The 24,741-nt window shown below is 42.4% G+C and overlaps 1 protein-coding gene across 1 annotated transcript in view; it reads left to right on the forward strand.

Annotated features, from left to right (window-relative positions):
- LOC122488504 (GTPase IMAP family member 8-like) overlaps positions 1-24,741 on the forward strand; it is a 97,780-nt gene that overhangs the window by 54,594 nt on the left and 18,445 nt on the right. The window contains exon 2 of the mRNA XM_043589879.1: positions 13,508-14,161. Within this exon, the coding sequence (XP_043445814.1) occupies positions 13,508-14,161 (654 nt within the window). The remainder of the gene's footprint in view (positions 1-13,507; positions 14,162-24,741) is intronic.

The following is a 24,741-nucleotide window of genomic DNA, read 5'->3' on the forward strand; positions in this document are numbered from 1 at the left end:
AGAAAATAGTCCTTTTGTGCGGTGTTGGTATTCTGTAAGAGTGAGGGATTGATTGTTGCTGCTGGGACGGGGGACTGCTTTTACCTCTGATCCCCAGCTCATGGCGCCCTGACAGTCTGCCTATTTGCCTTCAGAGTTCAGGAGGCCTTAACCGCACTCCCAGGTCTAAATTCCTGTGTGTCTCTTTAAAAAAAAAATGTTGGGGCACCTGGGTGGCGCAGTCGGTTAAGCTTCCGACTTCAGCCAGGTCATGATCTCGCGGTCCAGGAGTTCGAGCCCCGTGTCAGGCTCTGGGCTGATGGCTCAGAGCTTGGAGCCTGTTTCCGATTCTGTGTCTCCCTCTCTCTCTGCCCCTCCCCCATTCATGCTCTGTCTCTCTCTGTCCCAAAAATAAATAAACGTTGAAAAAAAAATTTATAAAAAAAAAATGTTAGTTTTTCTTTTGGTGTTGTATATTTGTTTCCTAAAAGAGAATTCTTTAGAGGACTGAAATCTAAATTCTGAGAAAGCCCCAAGCTCTCTCTCATCAGGGAGACCGGGGGTCCATCTGGGCCAGAAATGTGGCGGGAATGAGGAAGAACATAGTCTAGAAGATTTGCCCACTCAAACTGTGCCACAGAAGCGGAGACCTTTGGGTTTCTCAGAGGATGGGACAAGAATGCAGGAAGGGGCAAGGTGGAGGGGACATGCTGGATGCCTAGCACTGCACGACAGGTCGTCCAAACTGCAGTTGAAACAGCTGAGACATGGATTGTGTGGTAGCTCCTGGAGTCCAAAGTCAAGATGCCAGCAGAGGCGTGCGCTCTCTGAAGCCTCAAGGGGGAGAATTTCCTTGCTTCTTCCTGGGCTCTGCTGGCAGCTGGCGATCTTGGTGCTCCTTGGCTGGCAGATAGGCCACCACTCTCTTTCCTCATGCATTTCATTAGAAGCAGCAAGGAGAAACCAGGCCATACCTTCCACACTGTTCTCAGAATTCTCCTCAGCTAAATATTCAAGTTCATCACTTACATGGTCTACTCTCAACCCAGCAGCCACCTCAGTTTAGCCCGCCTCCCAGCCCCCTGCCCCCTGCGATTTTATAGCAAGTGCCATCGTCCCTCCAACGTCCAGCAGCGTGGTCCCCACCTCTCTCTGGGACCTCACCAGAAAGTGACCTGGACGCTCATCCTACCACCGACATCCTCTTAGGCCTTTCTTTTTATCATGTACCTCAGAATTCTTCTAGCCTCCATGCATTACTCAATTTCAAAACGACTGGTAATTACCAGAGCAGGGCCCTACTTCTTGGCCTTAAAATCTATATTAGTTCCCCCAGGAGCTGCTGTAACAAATGACCGCAAACTGTTGCTTAAAGAGCAGAAACTTACTGTCTCATTGTTATGGCTACTGTCTCACTGGCACAGGCTACAAGTGCCAAACCGAGACGTTCCCAGGGCCATACTCTCCATGAAGTCTCTGGGGAAGGATCCTTCTCTGCTGCTTCTTAGCTTCTGGTGCTGGCTGGCCTGCTTTGTTCTTTGCCTTCTAGGTGCTTCACTCCAATCTCTGCCTCTTTTGTCACATGGTGTACTCTGTGTGTATCTGTGTGTAAACTTCCCTCACTGTGAATGAAACGATTGCAGGCATTGGAGTAGGGCTCAACCTTAACTTCATGACATGACATCACAGAGACCGTGCTCCAAAGAAGGTCACATTCTCAGGTACCAGGAGTTAGGACTTCTTTAGAAGGACACAATTCAACCTACAATATTGTAAGAGAAGGACAGTGTGTGCAGTGTGAGGGTACAGTACCCCTGATCTCTTCCTCTCCAGTCCTAGTTGCAGTTACCAGGTTAACCCATTGGGATAGTTTTCTTAGGTCTCTGCTTCTTGGAAATCTTCTACTGCCTAGGGCTTAGAATCCACATTCCTTGGCCTGGTATTCAACAGTCATTATAATCAGTCTCAACTCCTCTTTCAAGAATGAGATTCTTCTAGATATCATTGTTCCCGTTAATATCTGTTTACACTTTTGTAAGGAACGAAGGTGATAATGATGGAGAGGCAAGTGCCTGGGACACAGTAGGCCCTCAGTAAAGGCTGGTAATGATTCCTGCACTCCAAATTGTTAGCTGTTCTCTGCCTGTGTCCAGTGTTATTTCCACCTCCAAGGGTTGAATCATGCTATTTCTCCCTCTCTTTCTTATCTGCAGTTTTCAAAAAAAGCAAACTCATGACTCCTGGGCAAGTATAAACACATCAAAGATTTTGTTCAACTCATGGCTTAACTAGAGAACCAGTATGATCTATAATTGGTTCAAAGTTTTTGGGTGGCTGAATCAATTAAGCATCTGACTCTTGATCTCAGCTCAGGTCTTGACCTTAGGGTCTTAAGTTTGGGCTCCATGCTGGGTGTGAAACCTAGTTAAAAACAAACAAATAAGCAAAGAATAAAACAAAAAACACAAACAAACAGAAACACAAAGCTCATTTGAAATCAAATGTTGATGTGTTCAAGAGAGTAGTAACATGTAATTTTTGAGTTGTATATTCCACCAGACAGAAAATTCGCTGAGTATCTCCAAGGCAGAGATGTGCAAAAATTCTCTCTGTCCTTAAAGTGTTGTAAAATATCACAGCTGATCATCAAGCACAGCACCACACAGAACAATAGAACACTCCAGCAATCTGTCTTGCCTATATCTAAATTTTGGATCATTCATAGCGTTCTCTACTTTGTGATCATAAACAGTCTCCAACAAGTATTGTTGATCCTAGAAGATTGTTTTTACCATGCATGGCCTGATCATTTATACAGATGCAGCAAGAATCTTAATTAACTGGAAAAGCCTCCTTGAGTTTGCTCGTGAAATCTAGAGCCTAATCATATTAAGCAAGTATCAATGCCAAAGGATAAACTTCTTTTGGAAATTTTCAAAATGAATTTTGAATCAGACTTTTCAAAGCCCCTGCCATTCTTCTATCCTAGGAGTAGGAAACCAAGGCCCAAACACTTTCTCCAGTAAACTTTGCATGCTGTACCCATAAATCTCAAAGAATTTCCCTCTTCCTGAGGTCTCCAAAATTTGCCTGGATTTCTGGACTACCTGGGAGTGGACTTCCTTTCTCCCAGATTGGGATCCTGGAAGCCAGACATCATATTAGTTTTCTTATGAAGGTTTTGGAGACATTAGCTCCACATGTAACACCAACAATTGCTCCTTAGCAGTGGTCTGATGGTCTTTGATGAAACAACAATCACTCTCATATATCACCCTGTACATATGGCTTTGCTGCAGAATCGATTTTTCCAAGGGTATCTTTGTAAACAAGAGGACAGAATTTTATTAAACCTATGCAAATGGTTCTATCATCATGAAAGTGAATTAAACTTAGTAGAAGCATTTGCTTCTGAATTTTGAGGGTAGGTGAAGATGAGGTAATATTTAAAGACGGTTGTTGTGGGTTTACAAATACACAGTCTACTAATTCGTTTATGGAGAAAGAAATAAGGTTTCCACAAATAGCCATACAAGTAGAACATCAAACAGAACGCATCAATATTCCAAACAAATAACCACAATGGCACATCTTGAATCCGTTCACTCAGTCCTATGTCATTACTTCTCACTCTGCTGGATCTTGAGTCAGTCGTCTGATTTCCTGAGGTACATATACTTCCAGACTGAGAGTCCCAGTAGTCCTGGCTTTGCTCACTGGCACATTCTGAGCATTGAGTCAGTGCTGCCATCTTGCAAACCTGCTCTGAAGAGTCTCTTTGAGGCAACAGTAGTTCAGAGCACGTCCTATAGTTTTTCCCCTGAGGCTCCAAGACTGTGACCCTCTGGTGAAGACACAAATTCTGAGTGGTCACTTTTGGAAGATCTTCGGAGAAGTCTTAGGAGCAAGGAGAGACCTGTTTGAGAAGAGGACTGAATGGTTGTGGTTCATAACCAAATATAACATCGTGGAAGACAGTAAAAGGCTCTTTGGGGGCATGGTCCTTATTTCATGAGGGTTTGGTCAATGTTTCCTTTGAGGTTTTCAGCCTCAAGTGCACTGTCACACCTAACACCAATATCTCTTTTGTGACATGGCTGCCATTAGCCTGCAAGAGGCAGCTCTTCTTGCACATCCGTGGAGCCAGAAGACAATTTCATTAAAGCCATGTGAGTGCAGGGGTATAGATAATCCAGATCCCTTATCCTGGTAGAGAGGCTGTGGAGGTGCTGAGTCTTCCTTTTCATGCAATGCCCTTTGGGGGTGGAGTGAGTGGGGAGAAACCAGGAAACGTTGAGTGATATCCACGTAAAAGAGATTGTTACAAAGTAGAAGTGACTAGTTTTATGTGGCACCAAGAGAGAAGGCTCCAGAATCCCTAACCCCCAACATGATGGTACTTGGCAGTAACATAAGTGGGTTTCCATGAGTTCATGAATCTGGGGTCCTCTTGAGGGGATTAGTGCCCTTGTAAGAAGAGATAGCAGAGAGTTGCTTCCTTGCTCCATCATGTATGGACACGGTGAGACAGTGCCATTCGCAAATCAGGAAGTGAGCCTTTCCCAGGGAAACAAGTTGGCTGGCACATTGGGCTTGGGCTGTCCAGTCTCCAGAACTGTGAGAGATTATTTCCTGTTGTTCCTGCTCCCAGGCTGTGGTATTATGGCAGTCCACGCTGATTAAGACAGCATCTATGATGTGTAGATGAGCCTCAGGATGATAATCTATGAGACTAATATTGAGGGTTGAATTATTACTACTAACTAATACCTATTGATCACTATGGTTTGAGTACCACTTCATGTGTACAAATTTATCTGGTTTCACAATGACTGTCTGAAGTAAGTTTTCCATTTTAAAGATTAGGGGAGTGACTTGCAGAGAGGTTAACTCACCCAAATGTGGCAGGCCGAATGGTGGCCCCTGAAAGATGGCCACACTCTAATCCCCAGAACCTGTGAATGTTACCTTATTCCATAAGCATTTTTGCAGGTGTGATTTAGTTAATGACTTTGAGATGGGGAGATTATTCCGGATTATCTGGGTGGGCCCCAGATGTAATCAGAAAGGTCCTTCTAAGGAGAGGCATGTAGGCAATGTGATAAAGGCAGCAGAGATTGGTGTGATGTGGCCCCAAGCCCAGGACATCTGGCAGCTTCTAGAAGATGTAAGAGGCAAGGGATGGATTCTCTCCTGGAGCCTCCAGAAAGACCCAGCTCTGCAAGACCTTGATTTTATCTCCATAAAACTAATTCCATGCTCTTGTCCTCCATAACTGTAGAAGATGAAGTTTATATTGTTTTCAGCTACTAATGTTTTGGGAATTTGTTATGGAGGCAATAGGAATCGGATCCTCCAAGGTTACAAAGACGATATGTAGAAGAAACAGGACAATGGGGGAACGATTCTTTTAAACTACTATTATTATTTCTGCAGTATTGTAATAAGTTGAGCTTTGAGATTATCTAGATCTGAGCATCAGAAAACACCCTGAGCCCCACAAGAAGACTCCTATAGAATTCAAAGAATGTCTCTTAATGACCCCACACCTTTTGAAAATTCATTATATCCACATTTCTGTGTGTGTGTGAAATGGAAAGAATCAAAGGAGAACATAAAAAAGGAAGCTGTGGCTTTGTCCACATTTATCTCTCTTCTTCTGACTATGTGGAAGGAGCAAGATCCTGGGTGGAAAGTTGTGTTTCCAGGGTTGCAGGAGTAGACAAGCGGTGGAGAGGCCTGTGGCTCACAGCATAGGTGCAAGTGGAAGGAAGCCCTCAATGATCAGGAACGTGGCTAAGTGAACAATTCAGATATGGGGCTACACTGCTTCTATCCAGAATCTTGTAGAAGGAGATCACTCCTAACTTAGGGCTCAGGATGGGACTGATGGGGGCCACATGCTCCTTTTTGACCAATGATCACAAGGCTGTTACCATTTGAGACCCACATCTGATTTCTTGTGGCATCCATGGATTCTGTGTCAACTAGTCTCCTGTTCCCTCTAGGGAACTTAACAGCGTACCTGAGCATAATACCTGGAGAAGCAATTAGCTGACCATGAAAACATCCAAGGAAAAGTTTCCCTCAAGGAATATGTAGCTTGAAATGAAACTAGGAAATGGTAGAGATATTTTGAGCAGGAAATATGATTCTAGCTCTCCTCTAGACTTTTATGTATGCAGCCTCATCAAGACCAAGTTCATGGGTATGTGACCTGTGCCGTTGCACAGGGCCCTGTACTTAGAAGGGTTTACTGTTCTATTGATGTCGAATTGAAATTCTTAATTTTTTTGTTTGTTTTTGACAAAGGGCCTGGCATATTCCTTTTGTGCCAGACTTTGCAAATTACATAGCTTGTCCCGGTCTGTGTCTTTATTGCAAGTTGGAAAACAGTTACCTGGGGCCCTCCAAGTCATTAGTACCAATAATTGGTCTAACGGTATGGACCAATAATATAGTATTAATTCAATAATTCCGAATCTAGATGCTTCCCTCCATGGGTTGCCACCCCATTGTCCACTACTTCCTGCCACATTTAGTTCTCTTAGTACCCACCTTCAAGTGTGAGCATCAACTAATCCCATGTCTCAATGTAGTGAACAAAAATATATAATCAAAAACATTATAATTTTATGATGATGCAAGAGACAATTGGAACAGCTGGTCAACCATGAGAGTTTTGACCATCTGCCTATCATCTCAAAGTTTCCAGAGCAGGTTGGAATGGATGCACTGGCTAAATCTGGGAAAATCTACCTGTGCCTGGGTCTGGGGTAGAGGAAAGTAGGAAGGTTGTAGGGGAAAGTTTGATCTCCTCCCTGGGTGCATCTTTTGTTGTCAGGTCATGCATATTTTGGGGCTTGAAAGAACCATATGAAGAAAACTAGAGAAAGTGTATGGTCATTGGAAGACTTTTTCCAGGCCACATCTTCCTTTTTTTCTCTTGGCTCCCAATGGTTTAGACACTTGGCTTTGTACCTGAAGGCTGGTGAGTTTTTAATGAGTAACTTGAGACCTTCATGAAAGACTATCATGAAAACCCATATGATACAATCACTGGGAAGTATCCCAGGCTCTAAATTTGGACACATCTAGCCAGGCATTTGAGTTTCTTCTTCCTAGAATCTCACCAGAGTCTCCCACGTCATGCAGGGAAGATGATCCAACACCATGCCTGGCTCTGTGTGCATGATTTGGGTCACTTAATAAGGGCCTTTGGGATCCACCAGTATAACCCCAAACAACAAATATAGGTTTGGAAAATTTGGTGTGACAGCAGGCACATGGAGAAAAAGCTTACACCTTGTTGAAACCAAAGCACTCCTCCAATTATAGGGCAATGTTTCTGTCTCTTTAAAGCCAAATAGTTCCTTCACTAGCTCCACCCAATCTGAGCTTCCTGTCTCAGAGGTTTAAAGGGTGCAAACACTTTTTCCTCTCAGTTAAGCAAAAGCAGCAGCTCAAACAGCTTCTTTGGAGAACACTGAGGAACTCATCAGCTCATTCAAAAGAAGGTGAGCCTGGCCTAGGGCAATAGAGCTGGGAGGGGCAGCAGGACACAGGGCTGTGCAGGGGTGTGGGTCCTGGTCTGAGAGGGGACCAAATACCCTGCCAGCAGCCCAGCAAACAGGATGCTGCCACAGGGGTCCTGGGGGAGGAAGAGTGGGAGTAAGGAGATTGAGTGGCCCATGTCCACACATCTATTTAGCAGGACAAACTTGCTGAACAGCGTATCTTCCATCAGTTGTTGTCATGACAGAGTGAGTTCTGCCTGACACCCCATCCATTTCCCTTAGTGGGAAACTAGTGTCCTCAAGGCAGGTCTTTAGAGCTGGAAGGCAATTTAGAGACCAGTCTGTCCCAATCCCTCTTTTTTCCTGAAAGAAAATCTGAATCCCAGATTGTGTGCGTGTGGTTTTATGAAATTCCCCGGGATACCCAGGTCACAAATGGCACAGGAAGCCTAGAATTCAGCTGGCTGTGTCCTTTCCAACATGTAAGAGAGAAATGGTGTGATCGATAGTGTAACAGAGGAGGTAAGGAAGGGGTGCCATGGGGGAGATATTGAGCTATTCTATAGAAAACAAATGTGTGTGAATCCCTTTGTTTGCCTTCCCTAATTCCAGGGTTGCTACCAGTTCATGTTTCTGGACAGAGAGTGATCTACCTCCCCTGGCCTCCCATGATCTCTTTCTGATCCAATGTAAACAGAAATGTAGAATCAAGGACCTGAGAAGGAACCAAGAAGAGACCAGAGAGTGCAAGGGTTATGCATGAGTGTAGGGTCAGACATACTTTGCATTGGATCCCTTCTCTGCCCAAAGCCCTTTAGCGCAGTGACCTTGGGCAACGTTCTCAGCATTTCTGAGCCACATCTATTTCCTCATTTCAAAAATTAGAGTGGGGGCGCCTATCTGGCTCAGTGGGAAGAGCATGGGACTCTTGATCTCAGGGTTGTGAGTGTGAGCCTCATGCTGGGTGGAGATTAAATACATGTACATACACTTTAAACATTAGAATATGAAAAAGTATTACATTACTAGAATACTAAAAATTTTATCACTTCATCAGTAATTATTTACATATGTATGTCTGGAAGATAAAGGTCATTAAAATATTCCATAATCAGTGTTCAAAAAGCAATTAGAATTCTGGGTGTTGTATGGAAACCAATTTGACAATAAATTTCATATATTAAAAAAAATTAAAGAAACTAAAACTAAAAAAAAAAAAATTACCAGGTGTATTCCAATTCCCACATCGTCTCCTAGAATTTAAAATTGAAATCAGCTCCAAATAAGGTTCATAAATTTCGATTCTTTCATATCTCTTAAGTTTAGTTTTATAAATAAGTTTTCACCTTCCGTTTTTTTTTTTTTTGTAAATTATTTTTGGTTAAGAAATGGTTGGTCCTTTTTCAAGAGAATTGGACAGTGTACATTTTGCTCATTAAATGCTCAAGACGTCAAATGACATGTTCTTCCAGTTTCCGTGTTTTGTATACATTTAAATTTAAGGAGAGGCTTGATCAGATTAAGATTTGCCTGGTTAGTTGGGTGGCAATATTTCATAGGTGCAGTTGTAAACGTCCATCAGAAGGCACCTTATATATTCTTCTGTCTCTTTCTGTAATGTAGCAGACAGTAATGATAGCCTAGAGTAACTTTGTTTCATTAACGGTCGCAAATTATGGTATTATAATTCTATCATTCTTTCTTCATTTATTGGATGGCATAATCGTATAAAAAGAAACTTCCCCTGAATCATACTTTCATTTCATAAGGTGTAGTTAATAAGACAAAAGGAATGCTTGATTTTTTTTTGTCCATGTTCAGACTGATGACATCATTTCCTAGTATACCCCAGAGAGAACACTTCACTTCTTTTGCGATGATGGTATTGATATGAATTCATGAACTTCAACATATTTGATGAATTTTAATCCATTGACATTAGTATTCTCATTGGTATTCAAATTACCCCATCTCTGTCCAGTCAGCCTCTTCAAGTTGGCCCTGTAGTCCTTTCGGTAAGATCCAAACATTTTTTTTTTTGAAAGTGATCTCTGCACCCAATGTGGGCTAGAACTCATGAGCGTGGGATCAAGAGATGCATGCTGCATTGACAGAGCTAGCCAGGCATCCCACGGTCTGAGTAGTTTTTGATAGAATCCTCGCTTTATAGTATGACTAGATAGTCTAGGATCCACTTGAACGTTTCTTGAGCCAGATCTGGAATTGGTACATTATCCTAAGATTCTTAATGTTTTTGGTGGGAAATGGCATTTGAAGGGCACAGTATGGGCACTAGGGGTGTTCATTGCCACTGGGCTTGTCCTTGGGCTTCAAAACTACACATGTGCACAAAAAGCTAAGAATAGGACAGGATTCCTGAAAGCAATTTAAGATTTTCTTGACGTTTTTTCCCCCCTATTTGGCCTTACACTATATCCCATTAGGACAATAGCCAATGAAGCAACTGCATTTTCAAGTTTCTTGGACCAATTCTTTGTGTGGTTTGTCTATTACACGAAATACTATGTATTGCATTTGCTTTTGATTTTTACTAGTTATCTGAAAATATAGTTTTTGTTGTATAATTATGTAAGCTATTTACAGATGTTCCTCACTATCCACAAGCAGAACGTTCCTATGAAATCTTTTATGAAACAAAATGACATAAAGCAGAGCAGCAATTACCATGAATGTACATGGAAAAAGGGTGCGCATTCCCAGATCTCCCCCAAATAACCTCCCTTATGTGTTTCTGATACTTTTAGACACAACTTGTTAACAGATGCACACATTCAATTGAGAGAAAGCCCACGCGTTCATCTGGCTCACAGCTCTGGTGGCTGGATGGTGAACGCCTGTGTGAGGTTCCCGGGGAAGGTGATTGGCAGCTGGCGTGGACAAGGGCCCACTCGGCCTCTCCATTAGCTCAACTGGCTGTAAAACAAATGTGGAACGCTGTATTCGTGTTCAGCTTTTTTTTTGTACAAATGAAAAATCCTCTTTGAATTTATGTCAGCCGGCAACAACAGGTACACATGTAGGTCTTTCATAAAGGAAAAGAGCTGTAATTCGAACTCTCAAAAAGAAGGAAGTACATGCTTTCAAGACAAATCTATGAAATCTAAGTTTACTCAAAGTAATTTCCAGCTTCTACCCTGCCCCCGCCTTATTCCTCCCATCCCTCTGTCAGTAACTTCTTTGGTGACGGTTCAGATGATCTGCCATTGCTTTTTCATGTGCAATTAAATATATGTTGTATTTTGTACCTGCATTTCATGTTCCTCCCCACTAGAGAAATGACAGTAAACTAAATATTATTTTCTTCACTTTGCCTTGTTTTTTGCTTAATGAAATATTCTGGAGATTTCTCCATCCCAGCATAGTGAAGTATTTCTTATTCCTTTCTATAGTTGGATAGTACATTGCTGTGTGTATGTACCTTAGTTTATTCAACCAGACTCCTACTGGTGGGCATTTGGTAGATTTTTGGTCTTTAATTATTAGAAATAGTGATGCAGAGAATAAAATATGCCTAATCTTTTCCTGTGTTTTTGTCAGTGTAGCTCTGGGATATAAGGAAGGGGAACTTCTTCCTCTACCCTTCAAGGTCTTCCAGCTGCACTAAGAATTACATTCACTTGAGGCAGATTAATAAGACAAAAAAAAGCAGTGTGCAAAGATGCTCAGAAATGAAACTAAGACCAAGAGAGATGACCAAGGCAGGCAGTTTTTGTACTTTTTAGGCAAAGAGACGATGGATCTGTGAGGGATTGACAAAACAAGGAGAACTTAACTTTGGGAGCATCTGTTAGGGAGGAATTCTAAACAGACTTTGGGCTGGGGTAGTAAATTAGTAGAAAGTAGTGGGCTGTTTATATAGTCTTCTTGGCTCTAAATCTCCCATCCCTGGTCGTGAGAGTGTCTCTTTACCTCCTGGACAGCAAGGGGACCTTTTACATGGGAGATTTGTTTCCTGCTTGCAGGGGGACAGAAGAGGGTCTTAGTAATCTTCCCACACAGGATGTGTCTTAAGGTACTTTTATATGAAATAGTCAGTATGGGGGCGCCTGGGTGGCGCAGTCGGTTAAGCGTCCGACTTCAGCCAGGTCACGATCTTGCGGTCCGTGAGTTCGAGCCCCGCGTCGGGCTCTGGGCTGATGGCTCAGAGCCTGGAGCCTGTTTCCGATTCTGTGTCTCCCTCTCTCTCTGCCCTTCCCCCGTTCATGCTCTGTCTCTCTCTGTCCCAAAAATAAATAAACGTTGAAATAGTATGCCAAAGTTGCACGTTTAGGGGTGACCTGCCCTTGACCACTACAGGCATAAATCCTAAAATTGGGACTCACAATCCAAGAATAAATGTATGTGTGATTTGTATGATATTGCTAATTTCTCCCCTGTAGGTTTTAGACTGTTTTTCTATTCTCATTAGCCATGGGGAAGAGAACCTGTTTCCTCTAAACCTTTACCGACTGATTATAGCAGCAAATTTTTGCACTTTTGCCAAATCTGTAAGTGGAGAAATAGTATCTCAATGTAATCTTAATTTGTTATATTTAGTTTTTTCTTTTCCTTTGTTGGGTTTATATTTCTCTACTTTAAGTGAGTGTTCATATATTTTTACATAGTTGAGGAGCATTGGCATTTCTTTTTTTTTCTTTGAACTGTTTATTCATATGTCTTTCTCCATTTTCTATCGAGCTATTGGACATTTGTCTCTGTACCTTTAGGTATTCTTTGTATAAGAGGAGAATTAACCCTCTTTGATATAGTCTGACATTCGTATTTTAATTGCACATGGTGTTCGTTGTCTCCCATTGTATTCTAGATCTTTATGTAGTCAGATGTATGAATCCTTTTCCTTACAATCTTTCAAATCTTAGAAAGAGTTGCCCCGCCCCTAGGTTACAAAGGATTGGTCTGAGTTTCTTCTAGTATTTATGTGGATTGATTTTTAGTGTTTATATTTCTAACGTATTTAGCATGTGAATGGCATGAAGACCTGGGTGCAGTTTTGTCTTTTTCTGTGTGGTTTTGTAGTTATCCCAATGCTGGTTATTAGTCCATCTTTCTCCTCATTGCTGTGAGATGCTGCCTTAGGGAAGAGAAATGTAACACGATACAATTGAACTGGATGCTCATGAATATAGTAGACCAATTTGGTCTATTTCTGAATTGTCCGTTTTTGTTTTCGGGTTCTCTATGTTCACACACTCTTCATGCTGCCTTAATTATAAGGGCTAAAATATTTTGCTATCTGGCAGAGCTGGCCCTCCCTCATCGTTCTTCTCTTTGTTGACTCTACAGGCTAATTTCCTTTCTTCATTCTTCCAAATTAAGTTTACAGTCAACTATTTTAGCTGCAGAGAAAAAAAATGGAGACAAATTTTTTAAAATTTATATTTCTATAAAATCACATTAAAGAAGTATCTATTAAAACAGTGTTGAATTTGGGGTAATGTCTGTTTTGCATCAAGGTATTTTTCTTCTTAAATCTACTAAAGGGGATGTGTTGTAACAATCGATTCTCTCATATTGAACCACCCTACTATTTCTGAAATAAATCACATTTAAGTGTGGGGTTTTACTTTTTAGTGTCTGACAATTTATTTGGGATTTTTGCATTAGTATTCGCAAATGAGACATGTCTGTAGCTTTATTTATTGGTGAAATCTTTGTTAGCCTTTGGGATCAATATCATACATATGTCATAGAAAGAACTGGAAAGATTTCTTTCTGTTTTAAGTCATCAGGAATAGTTGAAGAAAAGTTAAGTGAGATCCCCATGAAGCCATCTGGACCTGGTAGTCTTTTGTAGGGGAACTCTTTAACTACTTTATTGTTTCTTCCATGGTGAGTGAATTGTTTCATCTTTTTGTCTTTATGGGACCAACATGGATAGTACACTACTGCAGGTTTTCATGGAAAACACAAAGGAGATAGGAGGAATGTGATGGTTTCCACTTACCATTGTTGACTCTTTTTCTTCTCCTTCTCTTTTTTACACCCCACAGCCACTGGTAGTGACATGGCACACCCTCAGGACAACACTCTGAGGATTGTTTTGGTGGGGAAAATTGGAAGTGGGAAGAGCGCAACGGCAAACACCATCCTGGGGAGTAGAGTCTTTGAGTCTAAAATTGCACCCAATGCTGTTACCACCAAGTGTCAAAAAGCATCCAAGGAATGGAAGGGGAGGAAACTTCTTGTTGTTGACACCCCAGGGCTCTTTGACACCAAGGAGACCCTGGAAACCACGTGCAGGGAAATCAGCCAGTGTGTCCTCTACTCCCGCCCTGGGCCCCACGCCATCATCTTGGTCCTCCAGGTGGGCCTCTACAGGGAAGAAGAGCAGACGACTGTGGCGTTGATCAAGGCTGTCTTTGGGAAGCCAGCTTTGAAGCACATGATCGTGTTGTTCACTCGCAAAGATGACTTGGAGGAGAAGAGCCTGAGTGACTTCTTGGCAGATTCAGATGTGAAGCTAAGAAACATCATCAGCGAGTGTGGGAACCGCTATTGTGCCTTCAACAACAGAGCCTCAGAGGCCGAGAAGGAAGCTCAAGTGCAGGAGCTGGTGGAGCTGATAGAGGAGATGGTGCAGAGCAACGGAGGGGCTTACTTTACCGATGCCATTTACAAGATGCCATTTACACCTGAGAGGTTGTGTAGGTACATGGGCCCAGGGTCATGAATCATGTGGGGGGGGGGGGGTGTCTTGGAATCTGTCCTCATTGGGAGAGGCCCAGATAGTCGCATGATGCTGTTGTGTAGGAGGCATTGAATTGAGACAATCTGGGACTTCTTATCCATAAAGGTACTGGGGCACATGGGGATTGTGGTTTTTTGGGGTCTGTTTGTGTTTGGGTTTTCTCCAAGACATAGATCTTGATCGTGGCAGAATCAGGCCCACACACTTTTCCACTGACTGATTTTCATATATTAAGGAAACATTTTTGCTGATTAAGAGAAAATAGTCCTTTTGTGCAGTGTTGGTATTCTGTAAGAGCGAGGGATTGATTCTTGCTACTGGGACAGGGGCCCGCTTTTACCTCAGAGCCCCCAACTCATGGCACCCTGATAGTCTGCCTTTTTGCCTTCAGAGTTCAGGAGGCCTTAACCGCACTCCCAGGCCTTAAATTCCTGTTGTCTCCTTAAAAGAAACAATTGTTACTTTTTGTTTTGGTGTTGTATATTTGTTTCCAAAAAGAGAATTCTTTAGAGGACTGAAATCTAAATTCTGAGAAAGCCCCAAGCTCTCTCTCATCAGGGAGACCCGGGGTCTGTCTGGGCCAGAAATGTGGCAGGAATGAGGAAGAACGTAGTCTAGAAGACTTGCCCGCTCACACTGTGCCACAGAAGGGGAGACCTTTGGGTTTCTCAGAGGATGGGACAAGAACACAGGCAGGGGCAAGGTGGAGGGGACATACTGGATACCTAGCACTACATGACAGGTCGTCCAAACTGCAGTTGAAACAGCTGAGACATGGATTGTGTGGTAGCTCCTGGAGTCCAAAGTCAAGATGCCAGCAGAGGCGTGCGCTCTCTGAAGCCTTGAGGGGAGGACCTTGCTTGCTTCTTCCTGGGCTCTGCTGGCAGCTGGACATCTTGGTGCTCCTTGGCTGGCAGATAGGCCACCACTCTCTTTCCTCATGCATTTCATTAGAAGCAGCAAGGAGAAACCAGGCTGCACCTTCCACACTGTTCTCGGAATTCTCCTCAGCTAAATATTCAAGTTCATCACTTACATGGTCTGCTCTCCACCCAGCAGCCACCTCAGTTTAGCCCACCTCCCTGCCCCCTGCCCCCTGCCATTTTATAGCAAGTGCCATCGTCCCTCCAACGTCCAGCAGCGTGGTCCCCACCTCTCTCTGGGACCTCACCAGAAAGTAACCTGGATGTTCATCCTACCACCGACATCCTCTTAGGCCTTTCTTTTTATCATATACCTCAGAATTCTTCGAGCCTCCATGCATTACTCAATTTCAAAACGACTGGTAATTACCAGAGCAGGACCCTACTTCTTGGCCTTAAAATCTATATTAGTTCCCCCAGGAGCTGCTGTAACAAATGACCACAAACTGTTGCTTAAAGAGCAGAAGCTTACTGTCTCATTGTTATGGCTACTGTCTCACTGGCACAGGCTACAAGTGCCAAACCGAGACGTTCCCAGGGCCATACTCGCCATGAAGGCTCTGGGGAAGGATCCTACTTTGCTGCTTCTAATCTTCTGGTGCAGGCTGTCGTGCTTTGTTCTTTGCCTTCTAGGTGCTTCACTCCAATCTCTGCCTCTTTTGTCACATGGTGTTCTCTGTGTGTATCTGTGTGTAAACTTCCCTCACTGTGAATGAAACGATTGCAGGCATTGGAGTAGGGGTTAACCTTAACTTCATGACATGACATCACAGAGAGCGTGCTCCAAAGAAGGTCACATTCTCAGGTATCAGGAGTTAGGACTTCTTTAGGAGGACACAATACAACCTAAGATGGATGGTAAGAGAGGGACAGTGTGTGCAGTGTGAGGGTACAGTACCCCTGATCTCTTCCTCTCCAGTCCTAGTTGCAGTTACCAGGTTAAGCCCATTGGGATAGTTTGTGTAGGTCTCTGCTTCGTGGAAATCTTCTACTGCCTAGGGCTTAGAATCCACATTCCTTGGCCTGGTATTCAACAGTCATTATAATCAGTCTCAAATCCTCTTCCAAGAATGAGATTCTTCTAGATATCATTGTTCCTGTTAATATCTGTTTACACTTTTGTAAGGAACGAAGGTGATAATGATGGAGAGGCAAGTGCCTGGGACACAGTAGGCCCTCAGTAAAGGCTGGTAATGATTCCTGCACTCCAAATTGTTAGCTGTTCTCTGCCTGTGTCCAGTGTTATTTCCACCTCCAAGGGTTGAATCATGCTATTTCTCCCTCTCTTTCTTATCTGCAGTTTTCAAAAAAAGCAAACTCATGACTCCTGGGCAAGTATAAACACATCAAAGATTTTGTTCAACTCATGGCTTAACTAGAGAACCAGTATGATCTATAATTGGTTCAAAGTTTTTGGGTGGCTGAATCAATTAAGCATCTGACTCTTGATCTCAGCTCAGGTCTTGACCTTAGGGTCTTAAGTTTGGGCTCCATGCTGGGTGTGAAACCTAGTTAAAAACAAACAAATAAGCAAAGAATAAAACAAAAAACACAAACAAACAGAAACACAAAGCTCATTTGAAATCAAATGTTGATGTGTTCAAGAGAGTAGTAACATGTAATTTTTGAGTTGTATATTCCACCAGACAGAAAATTCGCTGAGTATCTCCAAGGCAGAGATGTGCAAAAATTCTCTCTGTCCTTAAAGTGTTGTAAAATATCACAGCTGATCATCAAGCACAGCACCACACAGAACAATAGAACACTCCAGCAATCTGTCTTGCCTATTTCTAAATTTTGGATCATTCATAGCGTTCTCTACTTTGTGATCATAAACAGTCTCCAACAAGTATTGTTGATCCTAGAAGATTGTTTTTACCATGCATGGCCTGATCATTTATACAGATGCAGCAAGAATCTTAATTAACTGGAAAAGCCTCCTTGAGTTTGCTCGTGAAATCTAGAGCCTAATCATATTAAGCAAGTATCAATGCCAAAGGATAAACTTCTTTTGGAAATTTTCAAAATGAATTTTGAATCAGACTTTTCAAAGCCCCTGCCATTCTTCTATCCTAGGAGTAGGAAACCAAGGCCCAAACACTTTCTCCAGTAAACTTTGCATGCTGTACCCATAAATCTCAAAGAATTTCCCTCTTCCTGAGGTCTCCAAAATTTGCCTGGATTTCTGGACTACCTGGGAGTGGACTTCCTTTCTCCCAGATTGGGATCCTGGAAGCCAGACATCATATTAGTTTTCTTATGAAGGTTTTGGAGACATTAGCTCCACATGTAACACCAACAATTGCTCCTTAGCAGTGGTCTGATGGTCTTTGTTTAAACAACAATCACTCTCAAATATCACACTGTACATATGGCCTTGCTGCAGAATCGATTTTTCCAAGGGTATCTTTGTAAACAAGAGGACAGAATTTTATTAAACCTATGCAAATGGTTCTATCATCATGAAAGTGAATTAAACTTAGTAGAAGCATTTGTTTCTGAATTTTGAGGGTAGGTGAAGATGAGGTAATATTTAAAGACGGTTGTTGTGGGTTTACAAATACACAGTCTACTAATTCGTTTAAGGAGAAAGAAATAAGGTTTCCACACATAGCCATACAAGTAGAACATCAAACAGAACGCATCAATATTCCAAACAAATAACCACAATGGCACATCTTGAATCCGTTCACTCAGTCCTATGTCATTACTTCTCACTCTGCTGGATCTTGAGTCAGTCGTCTGATTTCCTGAGGTACATATGCTTCCAGACTGAGAGTCCCAGTAGTCCTGGCTTTGCTCACTGGCACAGTCTGAGCATTGAGTCAGTGCTGCCATCTTGCAAACCTACTCTGAAGAGTCTCTTTGAGGCAACAGTAGTTCAGAGCACGTCCTACAGTTTTTCCCCTGAAGCTCCAAGACTGTGACCCTCTGGTGAAGACACAAATTCTGAGTGGTCACTTTTGGTAGATCTTCGGAGAAGCCTTAGGAGGAAGCAGAGACCTGTTTGAGAACAGCACTGAATGGTTGTGGTTCATAACCGAATACAACATCGTGGAAGACAGTAAAAGGCTCTTTGGGGGCATGGTCCTTATTTCATGAGGGTTTGGTCAATGTTTCCTTTGAGGGATTCAGCCTCAAGTGCACTGTCACACCTAACACCAATATCTCTTTTGTGACATGGCTGCCATTAGCCTGCAAGAGGCAGCTCTTCTTGCACATCCGTGGAGCCAGAAGACAATTTCATTAAAGCCATGTGAGTGCAGGGGTATAGATATTCCAGGTCCTTTATCCTGGTAGACAGGCTGTGGAGGTGCTGAGTCTTCCTTTTCATGCAATGCCCTTTGGGGGTGGAGTGAGTGGGGAGAAACCAGGAAACGTTGAGTGATATCCACGTAAAAGAGATTGTTACAAAGTAGAAGTGACTAGTTTTATGTGGCACCAAGAGAGAAGGCTCCAGAATCCTTAAGCCCCAACATGATGGTACTTGGGGGTAACGTAAGTGGGTTTCCATGAGTTCATGAATCTGGGGTCCTCTTGAGGGGATTAGTGCCCTTGTAAGAAGAGATAGCAGAGAGTTGCTTCCTTGCTCCATCATGTATGGACACGGTGAGACAGTGCCATTCGCAAATCAGGAAGTGAGCCTTTCCCAGGGAAACAAGTTGGCTGGCACATTGGGCTTGGGCTGCCCAGTCTCCAGAACTGTGAGAGATTATTTCCTGTTGTTCCTGCTCCCAGGCTGTGGTATTATGGCAGTCCACGCTGACTAAAACAGCACCTATGATGTGTAGATGAGCCTCAGGATGATAATCTATGAGACTAACATTGAGGGTTGAATTATTACTACTAACTAATACCTATTGATCACTATGGTTTGAGTACCACTTCATGTGTACAAATTTATCTGGTTTCACAATGACCGTCTGAAGTAAGTATTCCATTTTAAAGATTAGGGGAGTGAGTTGCAGAGAGGTTAACTCACCCAAATGTGGCAGGCTGAATGGTGGCCCCCGAAAGATGGCCACACTCTAATCCCCAGAACCTGTGAATGTTACCTTATTCCATAAGCATTTTTGCAGGTGTGATTTAGTTAATGACTTTGAGATGGGGAGATTATTCCGGATTATCTGGGTGGGCCCCAGATGTAATCAGAAAGGTCCTTCTAAGGAGAGGCATGTAGGCAATGTGATAAAAGCAGCAGAGATTGGTGTGATGTGGCCTCAAGCCCAGGACATCTGGCAGCTTCTAGAAGATGTAAGAGGCAAGGGATGGATTCTCTCCTGGAGCCTCCAGAAAGACCCAGCTCTGCAAGACCTTGATTTTATCTCCATAAAACTAATTCCATGCTCTTGTCCTCCATAACTGTAGAAGATGAAGTTTATATTGTTTTCAGCTACTAATGTTTTGGGAATTTGTTATGGAGGCAATAGGAATCGGATCCTCCAAGGTTACAAAGACGATATGTAGAAGAAACAGGACAATGGGGGAACGATTCTTTTAAACTACTATTATTATTTCTGCAGTATTGTAATAAGTTGAGCTTTGAGATTATCTAGATCTGAGCATCAGAAAACACCCTGAGCCCCACAAGAAGACTCCTATAGAATTCAAAGAATGTCTCTTAATGACCCCACACCTTTTGAAAATTCATTATATCCACATTTCTGTGTGTGTGTGAAATGGAAAGAATCAAAGGAGAACATAAAAAAGGAAGCTGTGGCTTTGTCCACATTTATCTTTCTGCTTCTGACTATGTGGAAGGAGCAAGATCCTGGGTGGAAAGTTGTGTTTCCAGGGTTGCAGGAGTAGACAAGAGGTGGAGAGGCCTGTGGCTCACAGCATAGGTGCAAGTGGAAGGAAGCCCTCAATGATCAGGAGCGTGGCTAAGTGAACAATTCAGATATGGGGTTACACTGCTTCTATCCCGAATCTTGTAGAAGGAGATCACTCCTAACTTAGGCTCAGGATGGGACTGATGGGGGCCACATGCTCCTTTTTGACCAATGATCACAAGGCTGTTACCATTTGAGACCCACATCTGATTTCTTGTGGCATCCATGGATTCTGTGTCAACTAGTCTCCTGTTCCCTCTAGGGAACTTAACAGCGTACCTGAGCATAATACCTGGAGAAGCAATTAGCTGACCATGAAAACATCCAAGGAAAAGTTTCCCTCAAGGAATATGTAGCTTGAAATGAAACTAGGAAATGGTAGAGATATTTTGAGCAGGAAATATGATTCTAGCTCTCCTCTAGACTTTTATGTATGCAGCCTCATCAAGACCAAGTTCATGGGTATGTGACCTGTGCCGTTGCACAGGGCCCTGTACTTAGAAGGGTTTACTGTTCTATTGATGTCGAATTGAAATTCTTAATTTTTTTGTTTGTTTTTGACAAAGGGCCTGGCATATTCCTTTTGTGCCAGACTTTGCAAATTACATAGCTTGTCCCGGTCTGTGTCTTTATTGCAAGTTGGAAAACAGTTACCTGGGGCCCTCCAAGTCATTAGTACCAATAATTGGTCTAACGGTATGGACCAATAATATAGTATTAATTCAATAATTCCGAATCTAGATGCTTCCCTCCATGGGTTGCCACCCCATTGTCCACTACTTCCTGCCACATTTAGTTCTCTTAGTACCCACCTTCAAGTGTGAGCATCAACTAATCCCATGTCTCAATGTAGTGAACAAAAATATATAATCAAAAACATTATAATTTTATGATGATGCAAGAGACAATTGGAACAGCTGGTCAACCATGAGAGTTTTGACCATCTGCCTATCATCTCAAAGTTTCCAGAGCAGGTTGGAATGGATGCACTGGCTAAATCTGGGAAAATCTACCTGTGCCTGGGTCTGGGGTAGAGGAAAGTAGGAAGGTTGTAGGGGAAAGTTTGATCTCCTCCCTGGGTGCATCTTTTGTTGTCAGGTCATGCATATTTTGGGGCTTGAAAGAACCATATGAAGAAAACTAGAGAAAGTGTATGGTCATTGGAAGACTTTTTCCAGGCCACATCTTCCTTTTTTTCTCTTGGCTCCCAATGGTTTAGACACTTGGCTTTGTACCTGAAGGCTGGTGAGTTTTTAATGAGTAACTTGAGACCTTCATGAAAGACTATCATGAAAACCCATATGATACAATCACTGGGAAGTATCCCAGGCTCTAAATTTGGACACATCTAGCCAGGCATTTGAGTTTCTTCTTCCTAGAATCTCACCAGAGTCTCCCACGTCATGCAGGGAAGATGATCCAACACCATGCCTGGCTCTGTGTGCATGATTTGGGTCACTTAATAAGGGCCTTTGGGATCCACCAGTATAACCCCAAACAACAAATATAGGTTTGGAAAATTTGGTGTGACAGCAGGCACATGGAGAAAAAGCTTACACCTTGTTGAAACCAAAGCACTCCTCCAATTATAGGGCAATGTTTCTGTCTCTTTAAAGCCAAATAGTTCCTTCACTAGCTCCACCCAATCTGAGCTTCCTGTCTCAGAGGTTTAAAGGGTGCAAACACTTTTTCCTCTCAGTTAAGCAAAAGCAGCAGCTCAAACAGCTTCTTTGGAGAACACTGAGGAACTCATCAGCTCATTCAAAAGAAGGTGAGCCTGGCCTAGGGCAATAGAGCCGGGAGGGGCAGCAGGACACAGGGCTGTGCAGGGGTGTGGGTCCTGGTCTGAGAGGGGACCAAATACCCTGCCAGCAGCCCAGCAAACAGGATGCTGCCACAGGGGTCCTGGGGGAGGAAGAGTGGGAGTAAGGAGATTGAGTGGCCCATGTCCACACATCTATTTAGCAGGACAAACTTGCTGAACAGCGTATCTTCCATCAGTTGTTGTCATGACAGAGTGAGTTCTGCCTGACACCCCATCCATTTCCCTTAGTGGGAAACTAGTGTCCTCAAGGCAGGTCTTTAGAGCTGGAAGGCAATTTAGAGACCAGTCTGTCCCAATCCCTCTTTTTTCCTGAAAGAAAATCTGAATCCCAGATTGTGTGCGTGTGGTTTTATGAAATTCCCCGGGATACCCAGGTCACAAATGGCACAGGAAGCCTAGAATTCAGCTGGCTGTGTCCTTTCCAACATGTAAGAGAGAAATGGTGTGATCGATAGTGTAACAGAGGAGGTAAGGAAGGGGTGCCATGGGGGAGATATTGAGCTATTCTATAGAAAACAAATGTGTGTGAATCCCTTTGTTTGCCTTCCCTAATTCCAGGGTTGCTACCAGTTCATGTTTCTGGACAGAGAGTGATCTACCTCCCCTGGCCTCCCATGATCTCTTTCTGATCCAATGTAAACAGAAATGTAGAATCAAGGACCTGAGAAGGAACCAAGAAGAGACCAGAGAGTGCAAGGGTTATGCATGAGTGTAGGGTCAGACATACTTTGCATTGGATCCCTTCTCTGCCCAAAGCCCTTTAGCGCAGTGACCTTGGGCAACGTTCTCAGCATTTCTGAGCCACATCTATTTCCTCATTTCAAAAATTAGAGTGGGGGCGCCTATCTGGCTCAGTGGGAAGAGCATGGGACTCTTGATCTCAGGGTTGTGAGTGTGAGCCTCATGCTGGGTGGAGATTAAATACATGTACATACACTTTAAACATTAGAATATGAAAAAGTATTACATTACTAGAATACTAAAAATTTTATCACTTCATCAGTAATTATTTACATATGTATGTCTGGAAGATAAAGGTCATTAAAATATTCCATAATCAGTGTTCAAAAAGCAATTAGAATTCTGGGTGTTGTATGGAAACCAATTTGACAATAAATTTCATATATTAAAAAAAATTAAAGAAACTAAAACTAAAAAAAAAAAAATTACCAGGTGTATTCCAATTCCCACATCGTCTCCTAGAATTTAAAATTGAAATCAGCTCCAAATAAGGTTCATAAATTTCGATTCTTTCATATCTCTTAAGTTTAGTTTTATAAATAAGTTTTCACCTTCCGTTTTTTTTTTTTTTGTAAATTATTTTTGGTTAAGAAATGGTTGGTCCTTTTTCAAGAGAATTGGACAGTGTACATTTTGCTCATTAAATGCTCAAGACGTCAAATGACATGTTCTTCCAGTTTCCGTGTTTTGTATACATTTAAATTTAAGGAGAGGCTTGATCAGATTAAGATTTGCCTGGTTAGTTGGGTGGCAATATTTCATAGGTGCAGTTGTAAACGTCCATCAGAAGGCACCTTATATATTCTTCTGTCTCTTTCTGTAATGTAGCAGACAGTAATGATAGCCTAGAGTAACTTTGTTTCATTAACGGTCGCAAATTATGGTATTATAATTCTATCATTCTTTCTTCATTTATTGGATGGCATAATCGTATAAAAAGAAACTTCCCCTGAATCATACTTTCATTTCATAAGGTGTAGTTAATAAGACAAAAGGAATGCTTGATTTTTTTTTGTCCATGTTCAGACTGATGACATCATTTCCTAGTATACCCCAGAGAGAACACTTCACTTCTTTTGCGATGATGGTATTGATATGAATTCATGAACTTCAACATATTTGATGAATTTTAATCCATTGACATTAGTATTCTCATTGGTATTCAAATTACCCCATCTCTGTCCAGTCAGCCTCTTCAAGTTGGCCCTGTAGTCCTTTCGGTAAGATCCAAACATTTTTTTTTTTGAAAGTGATCTCTGCACCCAATGTGGGCTAGAACTCATGAGCGTGGGATCAAGAGATGCATGCTGCATTGACAGAGCTAGCCAGGCATCCCACGGTCTGAGTAGTTTTTGATAGAATCCTCGCTTTATAGTATGACTAGATAGTCTAGGATCCACTTGAACGTTTCTTGAGCCAGATCTGGAATTGGTACATTATCCTAAGATTCTTAATGTTTTTGGTGGGAAATGGCATTTGAAGGGCACAGTATGGGCACTAGGGGTGTTCATTGCCACTGGGCTTGTCCTTGGGCTTCAAAACTACACATGTGCACAAAAAGCTAAGAATAGGACAGGATTCCTGAAAGCAATTTAAGATTTTCTTGACGTTTTTTCCCCCCTATTTGGCCTTACACTATATCCCATTAGGACAATAGCCAATGAAGCAACTGCATTTTCAAGTTTCTTGGACCAATTCTTTGTGTGGTTTGTCTATTACACGAAATACTATGTATTGCATTTGCTTTTGATTTTTACTAGTTATCTGAAAATATAGTTTTTGTTGTATAATTATGTAAGCTATTTACAGATGTTCCTCACTATCCACAAGCAGAACGTTCCTATGAAATCTTTTATGAAACAAAATGACATAAAGCAGAGCAGCAATTACCATGAATGTACATGGAAAAAGGGTGCGCATTCCCAGATCTCCCCCAAATAACCTCCCTTATGTGTTTCTGATACTTTTAGACACAACTTGTTAACAGATGCACACATTCAATTGAGAGAAAGCCCACGCGTTCATCTGGCTCACAGCTCTGGTGGCTGGATGGTGAACGCCTGTGTGAGGTTCCCGGGGAAGGTGATTGGCAGCTGGCGTGGACAAGGGCCCACTCGGCCTCTCCATTAGCTCAACTGGCTGTAAAACAAATGTGGAACGCTGTATTCGTGTTCAGCTTTTTTTTGTACAAATGAAAAATCCTCTTTGAATTTAT

The sequence above is a fragment of the Prionailurus bengalensis genome, chromosome A2, assembly GCF_016509475.1.
Source record: "Prionailurus bengalensis isolate Pbe53 chromosome A2, Fcat_Pben_1.1_paternal_pri, whole genome shotgun sequence".
NCBI classification, from domain to species: Eukaryota; Metazoa; Chordata; class Mammalia; order Carnivora; family Felidae; genus Prionailurus; species Prionailurus bengalensis.